This window comes from Cottoperca gobio, chromosome 20 (assembly GCF_900634415.1).
Source record: "Cottoperca gobio chromosome 20, fCotGob3.1, whole genome shotgun sequence".
Lineage (NCBI taxonomy): Eukaryota > Metazoa > Chordata > Actinopteri > Perciformes > Bovichtidae > Cottoperca > Cottoperca gobio.
Window position 1 is genome coordinate 7,339,853 of NC_041374.1, and position 24,917 is coordinate 7,364,769.

At 38.6% G+C, this 24,917-nt stretch overlaps 1 protein-coding gene across 4 annotated transcripts in view; it reads left to right on the forward strand.

The window, feature by feature from the left end:
- Positions 1-24,917, forward strand: part of dpp6a (dipeptidyl-peptidase 6a) — a 177,993-nt gene that overhangs the window by 105,255 nt on the left and 47,821 nt on the right. For all 4 annotated transcript variants that reach the window (XM_029457444.1, XM_029457441.1, XM_029457442.1 and 1 more), the window contains exon 2: positions 15,282-15,396. In XM_029457444.1, coding sequence (XP_029313304.1) covers positions 15,282-15,396 — 115 coding nt within the window. The remainder of the gene's footprint in view (positions 1-15,281; positions 15,397-24,917) is intronic.

Below are 24,917 nucleotides of genomic sequence, written 5' to 3' on the forward strand. Positions count from 1 at the left end.
CACACATTTACTGTAATTTAACACTTAAGATGTGCTATCTAAAGTGAAGTGAGACTGAAAAAACTGTGAAGGCAATGCTATTGACTTCAGCTACGCAGCTTATTTTAGAGTGTGTCACTGACGATCCATACAGATCCAATTTAAGTCAGAGGTCTGGGACTTGCTCACAGAGTCAGCATATTACACATTTCCACACAAGGGTATGGATTCAGAAACTTGGCAAATTATATGCTGGAACATTTCCCGGAGCTATCTTTGAATAGACATTTGTCATTAACGATAGCGTAAAACAGTCAGAAGGATGAACATATAATTCATAGACGATGGTCTAAGCAGATCCCTCCTCTCTTCTGGCAGTCATTTATCTTTGGCATATACTTGTATTGTTGCGGAAGTTAAGTGATGAAGGTAAATAATCTTTGATTCAGTGGAGCAACAGGAACATAGTACATTTTGCTTCCCATGACAGGTGTGTAGACACACTGCCACAGGATAAGTGATGAAATGAGGAGAAACTCTGGCTTTATTCTATAATGTTTCTTGTTTCCTAAAGAAAACTTTTTCCCTTCATGCATTATGCATTATACAGCATTATATAGTCAGGGAGGAAACACTTTCCCCTCATGTGTTTGCCACATCACATGTTTAGCCATGTCATAATGCACCAAGCAGAAGAGCTTGTAAATGGGATTTTGCCCGTTTCGCATTTAGAAATCACATGTAAAGTGCATATATTATCAGTTATGGGATTGACAATGGTAAGTGGTTGTAGTGAAATATATTACAGTCCAGAAAGACTTTTCATATATCACATATGCAAATCATGTCATGAGAAACATTCCTTCAGGTTTATTTCCGCAATGTTACAGCAGCTCTGCGCCAGATACACTGACTCATCCTCTGGCAGCAGGTATAATATGGTATTTTACAGAGATGTGATTTAAACTCTGCAGAGAGAGGTCAGCTGGCGGTGGCGCCCTCCCAGCATCTCTCTAATGGACTGGAAGAGATTCACTCGCAAATCAAACAAACCAGGCGGAAGAAACTCAAGAACAACGCACACACACACACACACACACACACACACACACACACGCACACACACACAAACGGACCTGTTGGAAATTAGTTCTCCTGCCGTGAGTAACAAACACGACAGCCTGTTTATGTACAGCCTACCACGTTGCCATGTTGTATGAAAACAACAAAAATTGTCCAATTGAGTTTGGATTCAATCCCATAGTGTTGATGTTCTTTGACCTGTGAAGCACAGAGCTGGAAGAGGCACGTGATTTTGGAATCTTGTACTCAAAGATTAAAAGTCTGGTTGAGAAGTATTGAATCCATCTGTATTTAAAACCACTTAAGCAATCCTAGAGGATTTTGATTTTAGATTAATCTGCTCATATTTTTTGCATAAATGAAATGTTTGAGCAGAATAAAAGAATCAAAGGTTCAAAATCCCTCTATTTGAGGATTGGAAGAACATCTCCGCACTTTTAATGTTGTCTGAAATGACACCTTCACTATTTCTTCTTGTGGAGAGGTTTAGTACAGTGTGGAGGGGAGGTCAATGCAGCAATTAAAACCACTATTATGAATATCATGATTATGCAGCTCAAACGGTAAACTGTTTGTCAAGCATCTATGATATATCATTACAAAATAAAGACTCATTTTTCATTATGTTTCACCCAAATTAATTTCTGGAGGTTGACTTTAATCTCATTCAGCCTGATATTTTACACAGAGTGTTTGTTGAGTTGAATCTTTTCTTCAGCTTTTTCCGTTTGTCAGCTTTAGTTTAAATTGTAGCCCTTTTCGTCAGGCTCATCTAACCTCTCAAAAAAATGAGGAATGTGTATCCATTGCTTGTTCTCAAGCCATAATAATCAAATTACAAAGCCCGATTATTTTTGCACAATTGCATATCATCTTCACTACACATGTCCAGTATGTGTTTGCTCCAATTACACTTTGTGGATCTATATAATCTAATTCAAACCTAATATATTATTCTATTTTTGAACATCTTAATTCTATATTTTTTGAAGATCACACACCCGAGTTCTGCCCAATAACTTGTTGTTACAGTTTTCCTTCATTGATTGAAACCAGTATTAAATAACCTAATGTATCTTTAATTTCTAATTCTTCTGTCAACCCTCATGTCAGCAATTACTCTTATCAACTCATGTTGCTACTAGTTGTATCAGACAAAACCAGACCTGTCATAATAAGAGACATTGCTCTAATTATTTTAGGATTTGTATCCGTAGTTGGAGAGTCTATACCCGACACAAGGTTAGAGATTTGATCAACTGAGATGCCAACTTCTTTCTGTTAACAGCATGTGCCATCTTGTGTCTGTCAAAGTGTCAAGGAGAAAACCACTGAACCCCTGGTTGCTTGTCTAGGTCTCTATGAGTACGTGCATGAATTAAAAACTGGCTGACTTATTACATTCTGCTGCTTTAGTCTGCCCTGGTCCTACCGGACACCGGGAAGCCTTTTTGACATTATCCTGGATTCAACCAAACTTTCTCTTTTTTGATCACAACATCATTTTCTGTCAAATGTTGTATTTGTACTATGTTGTTTATCCTGTACACACGTCATCTATTGCACGTCTGTCCGTCCTGGGAGAGGGATCCCTCCTCAGTTGCTCTCCCTGAGGTTTCTTCCATTTTCCCCCTTTAATTATGGGGTTTGATTTAGGAAGTGTTTCCTTGTGCGCTGCGAGGGTCTAAGGACAGAGGGTCTAAGGACAGAGGGTGTCGTAACCTGTACAGTCTGTAAAGCACACTGAGACAAATGTATAATTTGTGATATTGGGCTATATAAATACATTTGATTTGATTTGATTTGACAAGATATTTTAGTTTGAGCTATTTAGGCAACAACGGAAGATTTAGCCTACCATAAACATAGCATAAAATCGAGCAGTTAAAAGTCTCAATTTAGCAAAAAAAGCTTTTTACTTTATTTTTAAGGGAAGATAGTGTTGATGCAAACCTCAAATTAGCAGGTTTCCTGTTCCATGATTTTGGTATTGAATGCTGTATTGCCAGAATGGGAATCTAAAGTATATGGAAGTCTTTTGACCCAATAAATTATTCAGGTTGATAAACTGGAAGCATGCCATATACAGTATATAATCTGGGGCCAGAGTTTTATGGATGAGGACCTTTAAATTAAATTCTATAATGAACAGGTAGGCAGTGGAGATGTTTAAGAACCAATGATATAATTATATTTTTTAGTGCTCGCCAATTTAGCGTAATTCACACTGAGGAGTGTCCTCTGACTGTGCAGCACCAGAATGCAGGTGAGAAAAAAAGAGTTGAGAAAAAGGTGGATATGGTCAGCTGATTTGCCTTCAGTTAATAAAGTGCCCTTGCTGTGTTTTGCAGCAGATTCTGTACACGCTTTCATTTGCCCTGGGCTTCGCCTTTCAGGCTACATTCAGGCCTACCATAATGGTGAATGTTGTTGGGACTTGTAAGTACTTCCACCGTACTGTATCTATATATTTTTTAAAGGAGTGTATGTTGAAGTACATGGGATTTATTGTTTAATGTTTTTGTATTTTAACATGGAGAATTTGTGGAATTTCAATGATATTGTTCCGCCCTATATTATACAGTTATGATAAAAAAGACACTTGAATCGAACAACATTCAAAGATAATGTGAAGGGAAAGTAAGAGACAGCACTTATTTTGTGTTACTTTCCATATTATGGAAAGCAGCTATGCCCTTATTAGCTAGTCAAGATGTAGGCGGCTGGTTCTTTTTGTTTTTGTTTTTTCAAATGAGCTGAAGCTACTGAATGGCTTTTATGTTGAAGTAATATTGCACGTCAAGTGTTTACAAATTTTACAGGGAAAGAAAACATCATATTTTATCAGATAATTGGTCCTACAGGGTCAAAACTCCACAATATGTTACTGCTGAACCCAACACCCAACATTTCAAACATTTTCTATGGCCAAAGACTAACCTTTTTATATATATATGAATTGGCACAGTGTTGCATTTCACACACTCGGGACGGAATCAACACTGATGATTCCTGTGCATGCTCTGTATGTATAAACATGACAGTTGCTGAGGACAAGAAAACACCAGGTTCTTGTTTTTATCCCAGTTTGGATCCATCTACAGTGTCCCGTACTTCTTTTCTCTATCTGTCATGTTTTAGTCACGCCTCAAGCTTTCCTGTCAGTGAATCTTCCTGCAGCCTCCCAACATGTTATTTATTTACTGTTCCTGCCAGCTCTGATGTGTGCCTCCTTACTGCTTACTTTATACCTCATTTCTCTTCTGCTATTGTCACATGTTATCACACCGTCATTACTTCAGCACATAAGGTCTAGCTAATTAGTCCAATCATTATTATAATTACAGATCAGAGGGGCATGATCAGGAAGGTTGGCCAAGGTATTCAACCTGTGTCTGCACCCTTACCAAGACTGAATAAGTGAATACCATTATTCCCTCTAAGCTCAGGAATAGAAAACAAATGACATCATTTATTTGTGATGTTTCTGTCTGCTGAATCATTTGGAGTCCGATTATTGGTATTCTTCCACCCCAGCAAGGTGTGGATCCTCAGAAGAATGCTGCTCATTCACTCTCTTGAGAGGGAGCGTCTGAAGATTTGTATTTCTTTAGGATAGTTTCCAATGGTTTTATGTTCCCACAGAGATGCTGATCTATATGGAAATTCTGTATTACACTGAATCTTTAGTCATAGTAAGAGTGCAATAGATCTTTCAACATGTCCAATGTTACAGAATTGAATTGTTGCAGAATGTTGGAGAGAAAATAAGAGAAGCAATTTTCAGACTTGCAGCATCTGTGTGTGTGAGTGTGTATGTGTTTGCTGGTTCTACAGTAGTAGAGCTGACCTGAGCATTTACTGTCATTGAACAGTCCGCTAAACCTTTTTCATACTTCCTCTAGAGTCTAGACAGTGGTAAATTTGAGCGTGCGGACTGTCTTGTCTACCAAAGTAGAAAGGTCACTATTTTTTGAAGATTTCCTCCCACCACAGCAAGAAAGATTGAGTGAATTTAAAGATAATATCTCCACCTGGAAATGTTGGTCTAAGACGCAATGAGATTTCGATGCTACACTGAGTAGCTGGGATGATTCTTGTTACACATAAAACACAATTGCATGGACATTTAAATGAGCACTTTACCTGTACCAAATCACTTTCGCTACACAGAATGCGTCATGCTGAAGCCCATCCAGCTTTAATTTAGGTTGCTCTACAGTCTGCATTTCTGAATATGCCCACATACACACACACTGATAACATTGTTAAATGTAAGACGCTGTGATGCAATCATGCCCATCTTTTGTATGCGTTATCTACAGTGCAGTCATTGCTCAGTATTGCGTGAAGATTTATTTAGCTCTTTTATTGTGCATTACACACATTGAGCACTCTGTCATGCTCACTTTCTATCCTATTACTGCATGTAAGTAGTTACTCTCTATAGAGCAGTTTTTTCTCCAATTTCGTCACCAATTTCCGTACTGCAAATCCAACTTAGTCACATACTGTATCGACTACAACAATCACCAGAGGGCTCCATGCCAATCCCTTATAAATCTCCAGTAGGTTTTTCAGTTCTGTAGAAAAACAAAGATTGTTCCAGAGAAATAGTTCAGCACAGAATGATGGAAAATACTGTAAATCACATTGTAGACTGTCGGCTCATCGCCCTCATCGCTGTGTTTTATCAGTGGATCTGAAGTTTTCCCCGCTCAATAAAAACTACTGAAAATCTTGACAGGGCTTTTGTTGTTTATGTTATAGATTCATTTTGCACTAATCGTTCCTGATCACCATTGTGTTAGCAGAGACTTGGCTGTTCCTCAGTTTAAATTTGGACTCATAAGAGAGTGGATTTATTGTAGGTTTAGTGAGCAAGAGCTTAAAGCATTTGTGTTGTTGTGAGGGAAAATCTTAATGAGTAAAGTACTGGAAACCAAAGAAGCTGATGGAGATGTCTTACACTGAAGGTTTATTAGATCTTGTACAAGGAGAACAGATAATGAACAATGTAAGCGAATACAGACTAGTGTACTTTCACTGTGATGGTCTTACCTCTAAGCTATTTAGTGGGTTTACACCCTTGTGATAATGTTTGTTGTTCTTGAGCATTCGTGTAGTGCAGGGGTCGGGAACCTATGGCTCTTTCGATAATGCAATATGGCTCGTTTAACATTTTTTAACATGATTAATAAATAATTATATTGTGTCATTTTAAAGTAAAAACATTTAGCAGCGGATTTGTTTTTAGTTCTCCCCTCTCCTTTCCTCCGCTCTGTCTCTGGCTGTAGGTGAAGGTGTGTTCACACATGTGTGTGTAGGGGGCGGAGCCCCGCCCTAAGCGAAACCGAGCAGAGGAGAAACTGCACAAAGCAAGCAGTAGACCGGGGGTGTCAAACTCAATCACAGGGAGTGCCAAACACGGTCCACATTTATTGAACAGGATACACATATTGGATAAAGTGCAAAAAGATATGGAACATATTTAAGTCAACTGCAGACGGATTGCTGAGCAGTTCAATTTAAATTTCTGAGCTGCAAAGTCGGCAAATGCGCTCAGTTTATGAGCAGAATGCGCGGTGGAGATGGTTTGTCAGTGTTTGGAAACACGCAGTGACCAAAGTTTCCTTCTGCATCAGAGTCTCCCACAGAAAGCTCGGCTTAGAAAGCTCTCACTGCATCACACATGTGCGTGATCACACGGCAATGAAGCAGTGGGATGCTTCGTTATGTCGCACAAACAGTCCAGCTCACATCGTCCCAGAGATCTGTGGTGTGTTTCCCTTTGCTTTCCAAAAACTTTCATTGCATTCACATATTTAGATACTTCCTCGAATGTATTTCCCCGTGGTTGTGCCATGCATTGATGTAATTACCAAAACCGGCGGGCCAGTTATGACAGACATATGATATTTTCTCGCGGGTCAGATATAATTGCCTTGAGTTTGACACCCGTGCAGTAAACACTGAAACGTGCACATAAATGAGATAAATAACGTAAGCGTTTAGTTTATTTAATAAAAGAGCTACATGTTCAATGAAACACTGATACTGCTATTAGTACTCGGAGAAGTGTTATTCTTAAAAAATGCACGCATAAAGTTGCATTCAAATTTATATATTTTTATATATGGCTCTCAAGGAAATACATAAAAAAATATCTAGCTTTTATGGCTCTCCCAGCCAAAAAGGTTCCCGACCCCTGGTGTAGTGTGTATCGGTAGTCTTACATTACTGCTAAGCACTTGAGTTCCCGTTGATTCATCCTCATCTTCTGAGTTTGGGTCATGCTTCGATAGAACCTGGGCACGCTTCCAATATACGCACCCCTCCTTACGTGGTGTCGGATCCCGAGCGCTCTGCCAAACACGCGCTTCCTCCACACTTTGCACTTGATTAGTGCCTGGGAAACGAGAGCCCTCCTGTTCTGCAACTTTTGGAACCGCTGCATTGTCCTGCACGGTTCTCTGCTCAAGCTCGCTCAGCAGAAGGGTGGCGAGGAGGAAACCTCTCTATATTTGCTGTGGCCTCTCGCCTCCTTACGGGTGGTTAGGGGGAGCCAACCTACACCTCAAAACGTTGACCCGTTTTGTCTTTCCTCAACTGTAAGGGCTGTTCTTGTTGTCATTAAGACCTGTTACGGGACTTTCAGATAACGACAACCTTTTGAGAGTACATTGTTAACAGCTTGAAAAGGATGAAAGCATCCTCTGAGGGTTATGGCCGCCTTCCCGACACATGAACATGAAACTTTCTTAAGGTTTGTGTTAGTCTTTTAACATACTCTATCACAGAGGTATTCAACTTTTTTCAGGCCAAGGGCCACGTGGTGCAGGGACCCCCTACTGTATATATTGTATAGAAGATGTCCGTGCAACTGGGGGGATGAATATTTACTCTATAGCAAAGTAAACTAGTGGGGTGTCAAAGGCGGGCGGGCTGGCCCCTGTGGACATAGTCCTCCCCATTGACATTTCATGAGGACTTAATCCTATAGTTCCATTTGGCATACTTCGACTAGAACAAACATACAGTACAATGCATCGATCTACTCATTTCAGACCTGTTGTCATCATGGTTTTAGACGATCTTTCTTTAATGGTGGAGTTGATTCTCTCAACCTGACCTGAGCTCTGTAAGTAGTAAGGGACATTAAGTTTTTAGAAACAGAATCAGTATCACCTGTGTGCAGCGTACATTACAATGGCCAATTGTGAAGACAAGAAAATAGCTTTCAATAAACTGGATATAAGAACACAGCGTGCCTCAACTGTAACTTGAGTTTAAATTGTGGCAGTCTGACTCCCGGCTAAAAATACAGGACTTTGTTGGAGTTTACAAATGTTGTATTGTAATGTTCCCGAAGGCAAAGCATACATCCCCACTACATCTGTTTCAATATTGACAGCAGAACCTGAAAGATATTGGGTGTCTGAGGGTGTCATTGCTCAAAATCCCAAAAGATGTTTAAAACCTAAATTTACACTAGGGGTTTGCATGTACTCTGTCCTAGGTGATATAATCGTGTCTACGTATATGTTTAGATATCTTGGGTAATTTGTCCAATCCAAACCATCAATGGGAGCAATATATGTTGGTGTAAAGTGAGGCTCTATGAACTGAAATGTTAGAACTGGATAGAATGGTTGCATTGTAGCCTGATCTACTTGCAGGAGTCAAGTCTTGGGTGGCATAAATGTTCAGACTTGATAATATTGCATGCGGAGCAAAACTAGACATTTGGAATCCTTGACAATTTTTTACCGGAAGTAACCTAGAAGAATAAAAACCCTGGGCGGTAACAAGAATCATGTTTCTGAACCAAGATGCCCTCGGTGAAGCCACTTAGTCTCATCTGACAGACCAAAGGTTGGTGCTGATGTGAGGGCAGCTTTCAGTCTCTAAAAGCAGATGCCATGCTTTCAGTCCATCGCACAGTAAAGATCCACTTTCTGCAGTAGTTTGCCATCCCCAGAAATGAGAGCATGTTTTTGTTAGTGTTTGGAGGAGGAATGGTATGTTGCTCAGGAGTTTGACTGTGTCTGGAAACAGGAGACGCTATCCATTTTCCAGAACATGACGCAAGTATGCCAATTCCAGTAGACAAGATTGCAGTTTAGCCAGAACACACTCAGCCTGTCTTTGTAGGACACTGACACTTTTTCCCATCAAGGAGTTTCCAAAAATACTTAAGCTCTTAATTTTTATGCTTTCCTAAAATGCTGATTTTGTTGTGTTTTGACTCAATCCGGGGTTCACTGTGTTTTTAAACTGTTTCTTCCTGCCTTGTCAAAATTAAATAAATTCAACTTAAAAAAATAAATCAAAACATTCACTACCTAAAGAGAGATTTACTGTGTAATTTAAATAAATCAAAATGAACTGCTCATGGAATAAGATTTGATATCAGCCTGAGCTCGATTCGATACGGTCTCGGTAGACAATACACAGTGTGTGCTTGCAACACACAGTAATACTGATCTCTACCTGTTATTTAAAGGCCCTATGTCCAGTTATGCATTTACAACACCTGTCTTTCTCCTGTCTCAGGGGGCGTGTGTGTGTATTCTCTGTGAGCCCTTCTCTCTGCTGTGCTCTGAGCCTTGTGAGGACAGAAGGATTTCTCTGTTTATCTGAAACACACTGTGTTTTCCTAAGGCTTTAAGTCTATGTCTGACATGTGAAATTACTCATTTTAAAGAGATATATTAAATTTGTCATTAAGTAATTCATCAGAGTTCTTGCTGAATCCCATTGTTCCACTTTTAGGCCGGCATTAGATTCTAAAAGCAATAACATTTGGTAAACTCAGTTACTAACAATTTTGGTCTCGGGTGTTTCTTATAATTTCAGAAAGCTTTCCTGGAGTCCAGGATTTTAGAATTACATGTGTTCCTACCACTATTGTAGGATTTATATGTATAGCATCATTAGTACTGGCTCCTATCATTATTGTCAATTGCAGCAATATTATCTACAACTGATATTAGCCTATAAGCGCGTTGTACGGGGTAGTTTTTGGTACAGGCCAGAAAATTGGATTATAATATCTGAAACAATTCCTTTAGAAATGCTATGACTTTGTCTTTGCTGTGATCAAACATGTCAAACATGGTGCAGCGGAGGCTTGTTTTTGTCAATCTGGTCTCAGTGTTTTGTCTTTATCAGCCTTTTTTTTTGCAGGGCATTTGCACATTTTAGCATTCTCAATGGCCCTTTCTCTATCTCTCAGCACAAAGCTTCATCTACTTATGACTTTGTGGAAAGATCCTAGAATAGTTTGTTCAAGTAACAGCAAAACTACTCAACTACTTGTAATGAATTTGTGTAATGGGCAGTCTGGTAAATAGCTCTGATACTCTTTTGCAATTTCTTCCCATTTTGTTGCACATAGATACTACCAATCAACAATTCACTTTCATCAGTTACTAGCAGATTGAGCTTTTTCTTTACATCTTTACTCTTGTAATTCTTTGGCACATTTAACTTTAGTCTTTACATTTGGTGATTTAACTACAGCTTGATTTATTAGGCGTCTGCTATGGACTGATAAATGACTGCGACGGAAAACGTGCACATGCGACGGTCAGACAAACACACATATAATTCCAACAAACACTGCAACAGCATCAAATCAGTCTCAGCAGCTTCCATGTATTGCTTTCAGTGGAGCCAATAAGAGATTCATCCCTTGCATAACTTTGCAAGTTTGCAACTTATTTATATTCGGTATATCCTCAGCATCTGCTGCCAGAAGCGAATACAGACCCCTATTTGTCCTATAAAAGTCAGACTCACCGACAGGTTTTGATTATACCGAAACAGTACTAAGCGTCCCAAAACGTATTTTTCGAGGGTGTAATCTCGCTGCAGATCTCGTCTGTGCTGGAAACCGCCAAGAACTATTCCCGGACCCAAACCACCCAGATGTGGTTGCCATGGCATTTTCATAAAAAAAAACATAGTCTTTTCAAATTGCTAACTCTTTTATTCAGTAGCCTACACACTATAATCAACGTATGATTAGATCTGTGTTAACCTCTATCAACTGAAACCGGAACACTTTTGAACGTTAATTTATTCCTATGCCAATTTTGAAAATTACTCAATTTAATTGAATACTCCGGCGTAGACACTTGACAGTGTTCTTAGAAAATCAGCTCGGAGTACCGATGTTCATAGTTCAAATGCAGAAGGTTTACAGATAATTGTTAAGATTCTGTCAATCACAGACCTGGTAAGACAATAGCAAAGTAGTACTTTAAAATGACACTCACCGGTTTTCTGTAGATGTCTTGGAATCCTGCCAATTTGTGAGGGAAAATCTTAATGAGCAGACTACTGTGAACCAAATGAGCTGATAGAGACCGAAGTGACGTCTTACGCTGAAGGTTTATTAGATAAGGAGAACAGATAATGAACAAAACAAGTGTATACAGAGATGCAGTCACATTGTCTGCCACCATCCAATCTGCCAACCAGCCATTCTTCCTCCACATTTATCCTAAATAAGGCATTCCATAAATTGTTTACCTGAAAATGGATGGCTCCTCAAATCCTAGTCAACAAGTAAGACAGTAATAGCATCTCCCTGACCTTGCCAGTCTGAATACATTGGGCCCATCTTAACTCTTACCTTGCAGCTGTGGGCCGTCAGCGCTGGTAGACGAAAAGATGAGCTACTGTATATGTTTTGGAGAGATGACCTGACCATAAAAAGAGACATTCAAGACGTTAGTGTTTGACCCAAGGCTACTTATCCTCTAACATGAGAGGGATCAAACTATGTATAGAGTCTAAGGTTTGAATATATTTGTAATATATGTACGTATATATTAATCGATAGGAATTAGTCCAAATATTACTCAACCGTTGTTTGTCCAGAGAGTCTCATGGGTAACATAATATTTTGATACCTAACTGGCTCAGATAAATTATTATTAGTTGAAAAAATTAAAACTGATCGCTATTACATAAATAGTAATTAAATGATCCCAGAAAGGGCTGTTCTTCTATGTTGAAACACATTGAAGATATTAGTAAAAGAAAACTTTCAGATGGAAAATTACAGCAGTAAAATTACTTCTGAGAAAAATCTATTATGTTTAACCTCGCCAATCTGTCACAAGCCGATCGAATCCTTCTTACTGAGAGCAGAGCACTCATCATTTGCACTCCTGAATGGACATGTCACATGTAAAGCAACATTTTTCTCGTTTCTTGTGTTGCTCATTTTCGCTATCTCAGCTCTGCAATATGGCCATACAGCTAACTAACTGTTGTAATGAATCTGTGTAATGGCCAGTCTGGTAAATAGCCCCCATGCTCTTATCTGCAGGCTAATGATGTTTTACGCTGCTTTCAATTAAGGTGGGAATGAGGTCACTAAAAGGTTTGTTTCATAGCTAAGCCATTCAGCTTCCTTAAAGCCTTAGTGTGTTTTCATTTAGGCTCTAGCCACAGATCCCCGAAGCAGAGGCTCTGCTTCGTTCTTCTTATCCTAATTAATCCTCCACTAATAGTTTTGGCTCTTGTGTAGCAGAGTCCCCCATTGTTGTGGTTTTTCCTTTGGTTCATCCGTGTGCGAGACGGACCAGGCAGGGCTGAGGTTGAAAACTTTCAAGGATGCTTTGTCTTAAAAATCACACTTTGAGCCCTTTCTTTCAGTGCTTTATTTGCAAAGGCGCCTCAATTACGTCACCATCATCCTTCAGCTGACAGTCAGTTTAAGACTTCTAATTGTAACAATAGATGTGCACATATAACCAAAATAATAATTCAACCATCTCCAGTTGTTGCCAGTGGAGTGGATTTTAAGATTTTAATGATTATTTTTAAATATACAGTAATCAATAGTGTTCAGTGTATTGTGTTGTCTATTAACAAATGAATTTAGTGCATGTATGTTGGGAAAAAGGTTGTTTGGAATTGGTATGAGCAAGTCTGATGGATGAAATTAATCTAGGGTTACCCATTCATTTCTTATGCCAGGGAACACCATAGATGTAACAAAGTTGACTAAACCACTCCAAATTCAAAAACCAAATCCATATTGTGTGTGTGTGTGAAGTTCATATGTTTAAAGCCAATCCAAAATATATTGTATGTGATCTTTGCAGGATAATAGTGCTGGGTTAGAAAAGTTGGTTAGTTTTGCATGAAAGGCCTTGTGTCTGCGTGAAGCTATAGCCTACTAACATCACTTAGCAGTGCGGTTTCATTACCCTGACTATAAACATACATTACAACAAAGCACAGAGTAACATAACAACAAATCAATACAGGTACAATGACAGAAGTTAATGTTAAACAGTCTTGCTCAACAGAGTGCTGTGGCTAGGCTAGTTTAGCTGGCAAATCCGTTGTGGTCAGGCTGGGATCAGTTATGGCCCCAGTGTCAATGGATGCATCTCCATTGTGCTGTTTCCTAAAGTGAAGGCCGGAGTCAAACAGCCCCTACAGTCTTTGTCCTCCTCGCAGTTAGCCTGACGCTAACTTGGCTTTGAGGTTCCTGTTGGTTTTAAAATGAGCTAGCAGGCTTCGTTATAGTGGCTGGTGCTAACCTGTTTACTCTAGCAGGCTCTTGCATTGCTGATTTGCTAAGTCTGTTGCTGTTGGCCTGCTCCGTACAGGCTGCACAGTGGTCATTGCTAAGCAGGCCTTGCTGTTGGGCAGCTTCTGACGCTTGTGAGGAGAAAAGAGGAGAAGAAGAGAATGAAGAATGGAGACGGCTATTTTTTTAATGACCTGAGTCCATGTGTTTCACACCTGGGCTTAAACGTGATCAGGTTGCAGGTACAGGAAGGTATGTATGGGTTGACACCCGTGGTGGATCCTGGGAATTTGAGCCCATCACTGCTATGATGAACCAACTGTATGCTACATGCCCGGCACTTAACAGCAAACACTTCAAAAATAGGAAGTAGTTTGTGAAGAAGCTAATCCAGCACTTTAAGACCCGTATATTTCCCTCAGGACTTGTTGGAGACTGAAAAAGCTAAAACAGATAAAGAATGATCGGATTTGGATTTGTCAGGTGATCTATTTGTATGATAAATGTCAGCAGGATGTGTGAATGTGTCAATTGTTTGCTAATAAGTGTTTGCAAACACCTAATAACAACTGTATTAGGTAAGGGGCTAAAAACAAATGTATCTTTATCCTTTTTCTCTGATTGTTTAAGTTCTGTGTCTCTCTGAGCTGTTGTTGCGTTCTTACTTTAAAATTATTTTATTGATAGATTATTTTAATTCTTTTCAATCTAATCCCTCTTTTTTTTGGGGAAAACTCTTCCAAATCACTAGTAACTGAAAAACAACTTCAAATTAATACATTGTATTATTTGTATCATGTAAAACAAAACAGCCTACTGAATAGTCAAATAAGGAAATGGATGGAAGTGAAGCTGAAATTTGGAGGACATCCAGAGTCATCCTTCTAGCTGGACTGTCTAGAATTGATAATGTAATATATTGTGAACATTTTGTGCTCATTTAAGTTTTCATTGAACCTAGCACATCACCTTTTGTCAAATACATTTCGCTTGCACTTAATTTGATTTGTGCAAGCCTGAAGCTGCTTTCCCTCTATTGTTTTATTTGATATCCTGTGGTGATACGTAGTCTAGTGCCATACTCATTCTTTAAAATTCAGTTTTAACTAAAAGCAATATTAAACGGCAATAAGGTATTTCTGGATTTGTCGGTCAGACAAAAAAAATACCCTCAAGGTTGCTCATAACTTGTAACTTGTTTTCCCAACCCCAAAGCTTCTTTCAGCTGTTGCCGAGCTTTTGTCAAGCATGCAATTCACCAATGTGTCGTGGGCTCCATTTTTAACTGTCACATTTGTTTGGGGTTGATGCTCGGCTCATTAAGAATCCCCCCCCCACCCCTTCCTCCTCCTGCTGCCGGTGGTGACATGTCTCCTTGAGAACCGAGATGCTGTGACTGGCTCACGTTCGTCCTTGACTGACACCCCCATCGTTCCTTTTATGAGTTTACCATTTATACTACCTATGATAATTTTCCTTTTCTTTAGTAATTTAGGATATTTTTCACTATTGCTTCTTTCTCACGTCCCACAATTGTTCTCCTTTCTTTTTCTTTTTTTTGTCCTCATCCTTGCTTCGTAAGTCTGATTTGCTACCACAATAGTCTTTTTACTGTTTCTGACCATGTCTTTTCTCCTCCTCTCTGTGTCTCTCTCTGTAGGAGCTGGTGGGAAGTAACCCTCCGCAAAGGAACTGGAAGGGAATAGCGATCGCCCTTCTTGTCATTCTGGTCATCTGCTCGCTGATCGTCACCTCCGTCATCCTATTGACACCAGGTACACGGCACAGGACAAGAAGAGGGGGGATCACGACACCGTACACCATACATCGCTTTGTTTACACGGCTTTCATTATGCACAGACATGCCCATCAGGTTTCACAATCAATCTCACCACGCCCAATGCAAACAATAACGTGTGTATGTCAGTATCTCTGTCCTAATGAAATATACTGTAATGTTACAGTTATCTTCCACATGGGCAGTCTTTATCGCTGTAACGGACACATTTAGTGAAGGTCAGTAAACCTCATTGAAGTAAGCTTGCGCAATATTGCTTTCTTTATAAACACAGTCTCCATTATGTCTCCTTCACTTAGTCATAATCTTCCTAGGTACACACAACAGACACATGTTGGTCTTCTAATTGCATTGGTTATTTTAAGGCATCTGAGTTTTGTTTCTGTGTGACCTTCAGGTTTTCTATTTGCACATTTACATGAAAGTTTAATCAATAGACCATCTGTTTATTCAGGCTAATAAAGCTCCTTGATATGGTTTTATGCGCTGCCAGAGCCAAATCAGTCAATACAAGTGCCAATGTGTGTCCACTATAATTCCGTTTCAAAGACAGTGATCACTCTGCCCTTGTTTATGATTTTCTATCGCAGACAATTGCAGTTAATGTTTTTGAGGATGTCAGGGGTGTGGTGGCAAAGCAGGGTCTGCTATAATAGAATTGTAGAAATGTTTTTCTACATAATCCGCAGAGATCTAAATAGGTGTCAGAGCAAAACATATTAGAGGAGTAGAACTTGGTGTCAATGCAGCAAGGCCTATAACACCTCGTCACCTCCTTGCTTTGAATTCTTCCTGTCCCGCGGCGTTTGTTATAGACTCCAATGATCCGGAGCTGTTTAATGTGCCACTTCCGTAAAAGACTGATCAGCAGGAGTCGGGCAGAGAGTGGACGCTGGACAAGCTGTGTCTCCAGCTTGTACCTCGCCCTAATCTGTCCCCTCTCTGGGTCCACTCAGTGTGCTCAAGCAGAAGTACTGTTCCGCTCCAAGTCTTGACACAATTCAGGCTCTTGCTGCCTGGGCTTCCAGCAGAGCGTTTGCAGAGGATATTTCGGAGGCATTGGTGATATTAGATTAAGTTCTGTTCTTTGCAGTTTTAAAAATTGGTGTGGATTAATTAGGTACCCTGACCAACTGAGATGAGATTCATGATAATTCAGCTCCATAAAACATTCCTCAAGGAGCAAAGACTATTTATTTTTCTCCTTCTTGAGGTTATCGTTTTTGGGATGGAACTGATGATTGAATCCCTAGATTCTATTGAGTCCAATGTAGGTTTCTCTACTTACCAAAGTAAGAAAAAGCTTGCACTTAAATGTACTGTTAAATATCTTAAATATGGGACGTTCAGTACACGAAATAACAAATGAGTTTTTGGGCTCTTTTTGCCTTTCAAATTCTAAATCAAAACATGGCCGACCTGCAGTTTAGCAAATTTTGAGTGGTCTTGGCCTTTTTGGCTTTGGTGCTTTAGCGTGCTCCCAACTTTGTGGCAAAGGTTTGGGGAAAGCACCTTTCTGTTTTCTGTTGCCTATGCTCCCATGCAAGTCAGTTCCACAAAGAAAACAGGGCTCTGACCTCAACCCCATTCAACACTGGGATGAACTGGAAAGCTGACTGCAAGCGAAGCCTTATCGCCCATATCAGTGGCTCTCACTAATGCTCTTGTGGCTGAATGGGAGCAAATCCCTGCAGCCAAGAGGAGAATCCACTAAGAGGACTGAAGGCTTTTATAGTAGCATATTAATGTCCATAGTTTTGGAATTAGATGATGATGAAGTGCATTTAGAAAATCTTCCCTTTTCTAGCTTGAGCACATTTTGCATGATCTACATCTCAGTTGTGAATGTGGCAGATTTAACAATTCAAGTCCTACTCAATATTGGATTTTACTTGTTCTTAGAAACTGAGTGAATGTCACTAGTTGTTCTACATTGTGCACAGAGTGAGCCTCATTACACTTGTGGTTTGTCTGAACCGTGTATTCAAATTACAAAAAAAGATACAGGCTGTATTCTATTCCATTGTGTGTGGTAATGCAAACTATTCAGACTCCTGTCTTTGCAGAAATTGCTATCTCTGCTTCTTAAAATTAATTCCTCCCTATATGATTGTGAAGGAAATACTGAGTGTGGGAAGATGGCCTTAATCTCAGGTATTAATAACACAACTATATGCCTATCTTTTTTTAGTCAGAAAGAATGCCTGATCTTGCTTTAAGAATATTTTAGATCTTAAAACAAGACGTAAAAGGAATCTAATTGCTCTAAAATCAAGAAAAGATAATTACATGCGTTCCACTGCTTTTAAGAAAATAAAACGTTATGGGCTTGATTACAGACATTTCTTTGTGAAAATTGGCCATTTTTTGCAGCGTAAGTGGGCCCTGGAGTGTAAAGTATATGACTAACAATTTGTAACACTGTTTTGGGGAATCCAGCATTCATTCAAAACAACTTATTTTGATGAAAAAACACATGAAGAAGAAACATTTTGGGCTGCAAACTGTAGCAGTGCGGCTCATATAAGGAGTTATGAGATAGAATGATGTTTCCACTCAGTAAGAAAGGTTTGTTGATGGATATTCCCCTGCTGGATAGGCCAGCCTGTTTCTAACTGCTCCTGACAACCACTTTGTTCTCACACATGTGCACATACACACTCACACACACACACACACACACAACACAAACATGCACACACAGAGTTTTTCTCTCCCTTTACTTCCCTGACAACCTGTTTCTGCTGTAACTGATAGGTCATATTGCTACGAGGTTGCTCTGTTCTCTACAATACAACTAGGTCAGATGTTCACAATTGGCATCTGAGTATTCCTCAGACTGAGGGATGTCAGACTGACTGACAGAGTGACAACTAGCTGGAACTGTGGGATCATACATTACATGTAATGTAGTGCAGCTGAAAGCAAGCAGTCACAGAATGCATGATGTTTGTTGGTCACCAACTACCATGAACATATGACTGTTCTTTAAGACTACAAGCTATAACACGCACTATTTGATGTTTGTATCTGCAGCTATCTCCCAACAAGTAATACAGGCATGAAGTATACAGCCAGTGGGGACACAGCCCAATTGTGGTGACCCCTGGTCCATTCTAATATCACTGTTTCATTTGCACTGATCTTAATTATTGCATATTTTAATTAGTTTGTCTACCCTATTGTAAACATGTAGGGTGTGTTTTAACCCACATAAGTCTGTAAAAAGCTATGACTATTTAAAACCACGCCTATTCCTAACTGATTAGAATTTGTGTAATTAAGAATCATTAGACCTTTTTCATTTTAATTTTTTTTTAATGTAGTGACACCTTTACCTCTTTTCTTCTTTATTAATATACTCCACACATACGCAGTAAGTAGGTATGATTTAAGAATGAACATTCACTTTGTTACACACAAAGCTGGAGAAAATGTGTTGTATATCTATGTTCACATACTCACTAGTATCCCAGTATTTATTCTTGGCTATGTTTTGATCATATTTGAGAGTTGAATATACTGTAGGGGTTATTCAGATCCCTGTATGCATGCAAATTGATTCTAACATAACCAGGTTTCTGATCATCTGCATCCTGCTGTGTCTGTGACTCTGTGGCATCTCATTATTTCTGTACTAACTTACAGAGCCGTAGCTAAAGATTGCAGGAATAAAAAGTTATACAATGCACCATTCACCACCCACAGAAACCAAAAAACATACTTGAATTATACTTTTGTTATACTGTTTATGTTAAATACTGTTCAATTATGCTGTTTGTACATTTTATTTCCCAACACAAACTTCTGTTTCAAAGCCTTCTCCACATGGCTGGAAATACAATTCTCAGGAAGAAATGAAGCCTTCATTTGTTTATTATTTTCCTGACTTAGTAAAACATAAGTGTGTAAAAGGTTGCTTTACCTACCAAATTCACAGAAGAATGGAGCTATCTCTACAGTACTCTGGATTGGTTATTGTTCCAGTATCACCAGTGATATAAGATGTATACCGGTCGGTGCTAGATTTTCACAATTAATTTAACAGGAAAAGCTTTATTTCATCTTGTATGATATTCAATTTTCTTTAACTAATCAACTGATACGTGACTTGAGTTGAGGACACATACATTGAGTGATCATACATTTGATAAGAAAGTGCTATCATGCCACTTAATCACAGTTTCTATTAGAGTAAATAATCAGGTTTCTTCACATTGGGTTAAACTTGAAATAACTGATTTTTGGCCAATGGGGAACAATGGAAACTCACTGTTACATTACTGACATAGTATCACCTCATAACATTATTATGTCAAACGTGTTAGCAAACAGTTGCATATTGAAACATCCAGCAGACACCAAGCAACAATAGCATTCATTTGGAGTCATGTTTCTGTCCAACTTGTTAACATTAGTTCAATATTGACTTTCCTTTTAGCTCTGTATTGGCCTTCAGTTCAAAGGTAACTTGTTAGGGGTTTTTTTTTCAGGTGGAGAATATCTAATATTAGAAAGACATACTTGCAAAACCTCAATATGATTAGATATGATTACCTTTTCTTTTGTAGCCAACGCTGCAGATTTTCTGTCTTTGACTCAGTCACATAGAGACACTCAAATTATCTTACAAATTGCTAGGTTCAATGTTCGATCAAAACTCTATTGTGTTGAGAAGAGGGCATATCATATTAGCATATAAACTGCTCATGTGAGCTGACCCCGCTGGGGCCGACAGTTGGCTTTTGTCAGACGAATTCAAAGTTTCTGACTATGATCCCAGCACTCTGTGAGGGAGAGATATTACAATAAAGATAAAGATAATGACTTACTTTACTTCTGAAAATTGATTTGTCTTTAAGAGATTGCCCTACATATATAATAAATGTATTTTAATTGTAAACTATCACATATTTAACTTAATTTTTTACTGTGACTGCCTCTGTGTTCAATACATAAATCTGGTTAATCATAACACCATCTGATGGGAGGCTGCAATTTATTTGGACTAGTACGTTCCCCTGCAGCCTACACGCAGTCTGGTGACTCTGATCACACACAAAACTCAAGTGATGCAAAGAGCAAATGCTTTCAAAGGTGTTTGTGTCCATGATTTCATGATGAAATCGGGGAGGAACTGAGGACCAGTGGGGGCCTGTCCATCTGTTACACACAATATGCCACGCACTGTTCACACACAGCTGACACACAAGTTCGGAGGATGATGCAAGTCATTGTTGTGTTCTTGCAATTTAAAACCACTTTGATTGATTTAATTATGTTTACTTGCTGATTTTTGTCAAAAACGTTTTCTTTGCACCAAAGATTATTTATCAATCCTAACACCAGCCTGTGTGTCCTGTATGAGCCAAACCAAGACAGTAAACCCCTGTACCTCGTGGATTATTCAGTTAGTCCAGTATTTCCAAACAAAATTACTGTGTACTGTAAGAAATAAGTATAAAGAATTATTAATATTCATTTTAAATATATAAATGCCCCATAAAAGTGTATTTCTCAAGGATAATGTTAAGAAACCTCCTACACTATAATGTATACTTCTTTTACTCTAAATGAATAATTAAAGTTTTATGTTGCGTTGTGTTACTTTTGATATATTGTCATAAGGCCTTTTTATGTCTTATAGAACACTCTTTAATTGTCTTAATGTTGAAGGTGCTATGCAAATAAACTTGCGTTGCTTCTTCAGCTATTGAAAAGAATAATAATAAACGACTCACAACTCCTAGATATACACCCTGCATTCAGGAGTCATGAGTACAATTTGCTAAATATTAAGGTGAATTGATAGAAGATTGAACATTATTCAACAACTATATCTTGGCTTGTGCCAGGTGTTCTTCTTGATTTCAGCTCTGCTTGCTGTTCAGATGTATTTCAGTTAAATTCCTGTGGTTGAAGGTTTTTAAGACTGTGTGGATCATAGAACTTATTTCCTTTGATCTGTTATTGATATTTTAGATTCTCTTGAGAAGTGTGAAATTTCTCTCCGGTGTTATTTTCTCACATTCTCTCATATTGATCCAAAGGCTGACATTAACAGTGTGTAATGTAATGGTGTTAACATGACAAGAGGAAAATGGTTAGTGTCATTTTCTGTTTCCAGACTTGTCTAAACCTTCCCTTCTTCCATCTGTCTGCTCTTTAAAGACTGTGTCAGATTAAAATTTGGGGGATGCGGTTACGGTTGGGCTTTGCTGAGGAATCATTTGTAGCTCTTCTTTGTGATTCAGGGGTGCTATAGCAGTAAGAAAACATCTGCCTTAATGAATCAGGTTTGTTCTAGTTGTTGTATCCCTCTGTCCAGTGTGTCCATTACTGTCCTGTGTTATTTATGTTGAGCCCTAGATTGATCAATCATTGTGACTTAATCTGTCTCAGGTCAGAGTGGTTTGCAAATGTAAGTATGACAAATTGAATAATGGTTCTTCCTTTTCCTACAAAACCTACATAAAAAGGTCTGTAAAGCTTGTAGAATGGTTGCAAATATTTCACTACAATCCATATATACCCATTTATGTTCATCAGATCATCAATACCAATAGTTGTTAGCCATATTAGTGTCATGGCTCGGGGGATGGTAATGTTGTTCGGTCAGGCTACCACTTTGGCCCACCAATACTTTGGTTTACCAGGTACCAATTACCTGCAAAACGAATGACATTGCCATCTGCCTCATATGTACTTTGCATACTAAAGTAAGCATTTACAGTGGCTGAAAGCACTTGTTACCATACCACAGCTGTGTAGGTGATCAATGCATATTTTTAACGTTTTTAAATGCATTTATCCATTGTCCCTAATGTCAAATGTATTTAAATCAAATTGCTTTGAGATACTGTAGGTAGGCCACAGTAACTTTTGTTGGACAATTCCACAATATTTTGTCCCAGAAATAATTGCAATACACAATATTATTGTCGTTTTAAGACCATTTTATGCCATTGATAAAATAATTATATAATAGCATAATAATGTCAGTAAAGGCCCTGTCACACATGTCCGTATGACAGAAACGTATGTCGGCGCATAAAAGTAGCTCAAACTTTGTCAGAGTCCAAATACGTCCAACTCTTCCACAGCGGTGTTGTAGCTAACAAATTATTATACGTATGTCAAACCTATTGATAGCTTATCACTTACCTATTTAAAACGTATCAGAGCGTCTGGCCAATGTAGCTGGAAAAGTGCCATATGGTTCACGTCATGCTGATGCTGGAGAACGGCTAACATGCTGAACGCTAGCTGTACTGTAGAAACACGTTTAATAAGTTACTCCGTCATCAGGCATCATCTTAACATCGGGTAGGAATAGAGTATCCACTCGTTATCAATAAGTTGACTGTAGGGTTCACCGTCAGCCAAAGTAGCCTATATCTAACGTACCTCTAACATAGTCACGTAGGTATTCACATACTATATTTACGTAGGTAAATATTCACGTACGTATTCCGTATTCACGTATGTCTAACGTAACGTAACTTATGTGTAACGTCTGCATATCTTATGAAGCACATGTCGGGTACGTCCGGTAATTTTGAACATGCTCAAAACATCAGCGTTCAACAACGCACCCCAGCGTAACACAGTGAGCTCTTAACAAATACTACTTATACCTTACCTTATATCTACGTATACCGTATTGCAGATATTTTGTATACGCTATACTCTATCAATAGTTAGACATGCGTATCTGTATCTTACCCGCAACATTGGAATTTCAAAATAAGGGAAATCTTCTGGCGGACTCCGTCCATACCTTAACAGCTCTCAGCCACCCAGCCCCCATATAAGGTAAATGTAAACACATAAGGGACGAGTATATACATTCAGGAAATACATGTTTATTTAAAGTATGTATTACTTGTACAGACATGTTTATAAGATTTATGTATTTTATTTATTAGTTATTATCATCAATTTATTTGATGATGGATGAGTTGTGTGGCTTTTGTTTCCCCCGACAAGTAGCCTACTTCCTTGCGATGTCAGAGTCGGGGAACATGTCCTGCTACACTGCGACTGAAATCATTGCAGAAGCTGAAGGCGACATTATTTTTGACACAAAGCATTGACACTTTTCCCTCAGCTTTGGTCACTTGGTCTGCCTCCGACCCAGTTCTTGTCACACATGAAGTCATTGACAGTGTATGTTTTTGTGCCTCTTGGGCGTGCTTGTGCTTGGACGATTGTTCTTGCTGGCGAACATCGCTTATTCCGCCGTGTGCGATGCTAACATCTGAATGGCACACTTTACAAAAAGCACGAGTTTGCCCGACTCTGCTTTTTATTAAATTAAGGAAGGTCTCCTCTCATTTGTCTAGTTACTTGCATAAAGTTTTAACTTTTTTGGCAGGTACAGCTGCGTCTCCATCTATCTCCCGTTCACTGTGACTCTCATCATATGTTTTCGTCTTCTTCTGTGTTATTGTTCCTGGTTTCTTCTTCTGTGTGTTTACTGGCGGATAACGTTTTTCAGCTAAAGTTAAAAATAATGCTGCCATCTGCTTTACCGGGGGCCACTCTACCATTTTACACTTTTTTAAATTAGGCCTATTTTTAGGTTATTGATACGTCCAGGGCATGCACCTTTTACCGCTGATAATGCTACATTATAAATAAGGTTAGCTGTTAGCAGATGGTAACTAAGGTGATATTGAAATGCATTACAATGGGTTCTACCTCCATTCAGTAAAATGACTCTATTATAAATTATAAAGTTATAGCACTCGTATCAGAGTACTTGAACGCATCATCAAAGGTTTTAAAACAAACCACATTTTGAACCACATTCCAGGCAACCATATAAAAAGTTTCATATCTGCCACTTGCTCAATATTATAGTAAAATCACTGGCAAAAGCTTCAACCATTCTGAGATCATAGAGTGCAATTATATTTAATTGTCAGCTGAAACATGCAAAACCCCAGTATAGTCTTCTGATTTTTAGGTTCAAAAGGTTTCTCTAACACTGAACAATTAAAAGACATCCAACCATAGGACCTTCAAACTTACCTAAAAGTGTTTTCATTCTTTTTGGTTTCAATAGGAAAAGTGTAAAGTGTCACATAATGATCTGTTCCCAACCCTGAGAAAGAACAAAGCTACAAAAGACTTATTCCTGATATTATTTTGTGCATATGTTGCCTTCTTTCTGGTCCATTTTTGTACGTTGCAGCATAACTTCTTTCGCCAAATCACATTCTACTTTTATTTGTTAAATTACTACTATAACTTTGTACTTTTTTTTCACTGTTTCTTACCCTTTTTCTTTTCTGTTCTTAATTTTGTTTTGTAAAGCAATGTTGTTGACGTTTGTTGTATGAAGAAGTTAATACATAAAATAGTGTATCCTTTATTTAAAAAGAGAGAGAACTTGGTTAAACACAAGTCAAACACAACATTTATATGCACATCAGACAAATGTGTTACATATTAAAGAAAATAATCAAGTGGCATTGATCTAAGTATAATATT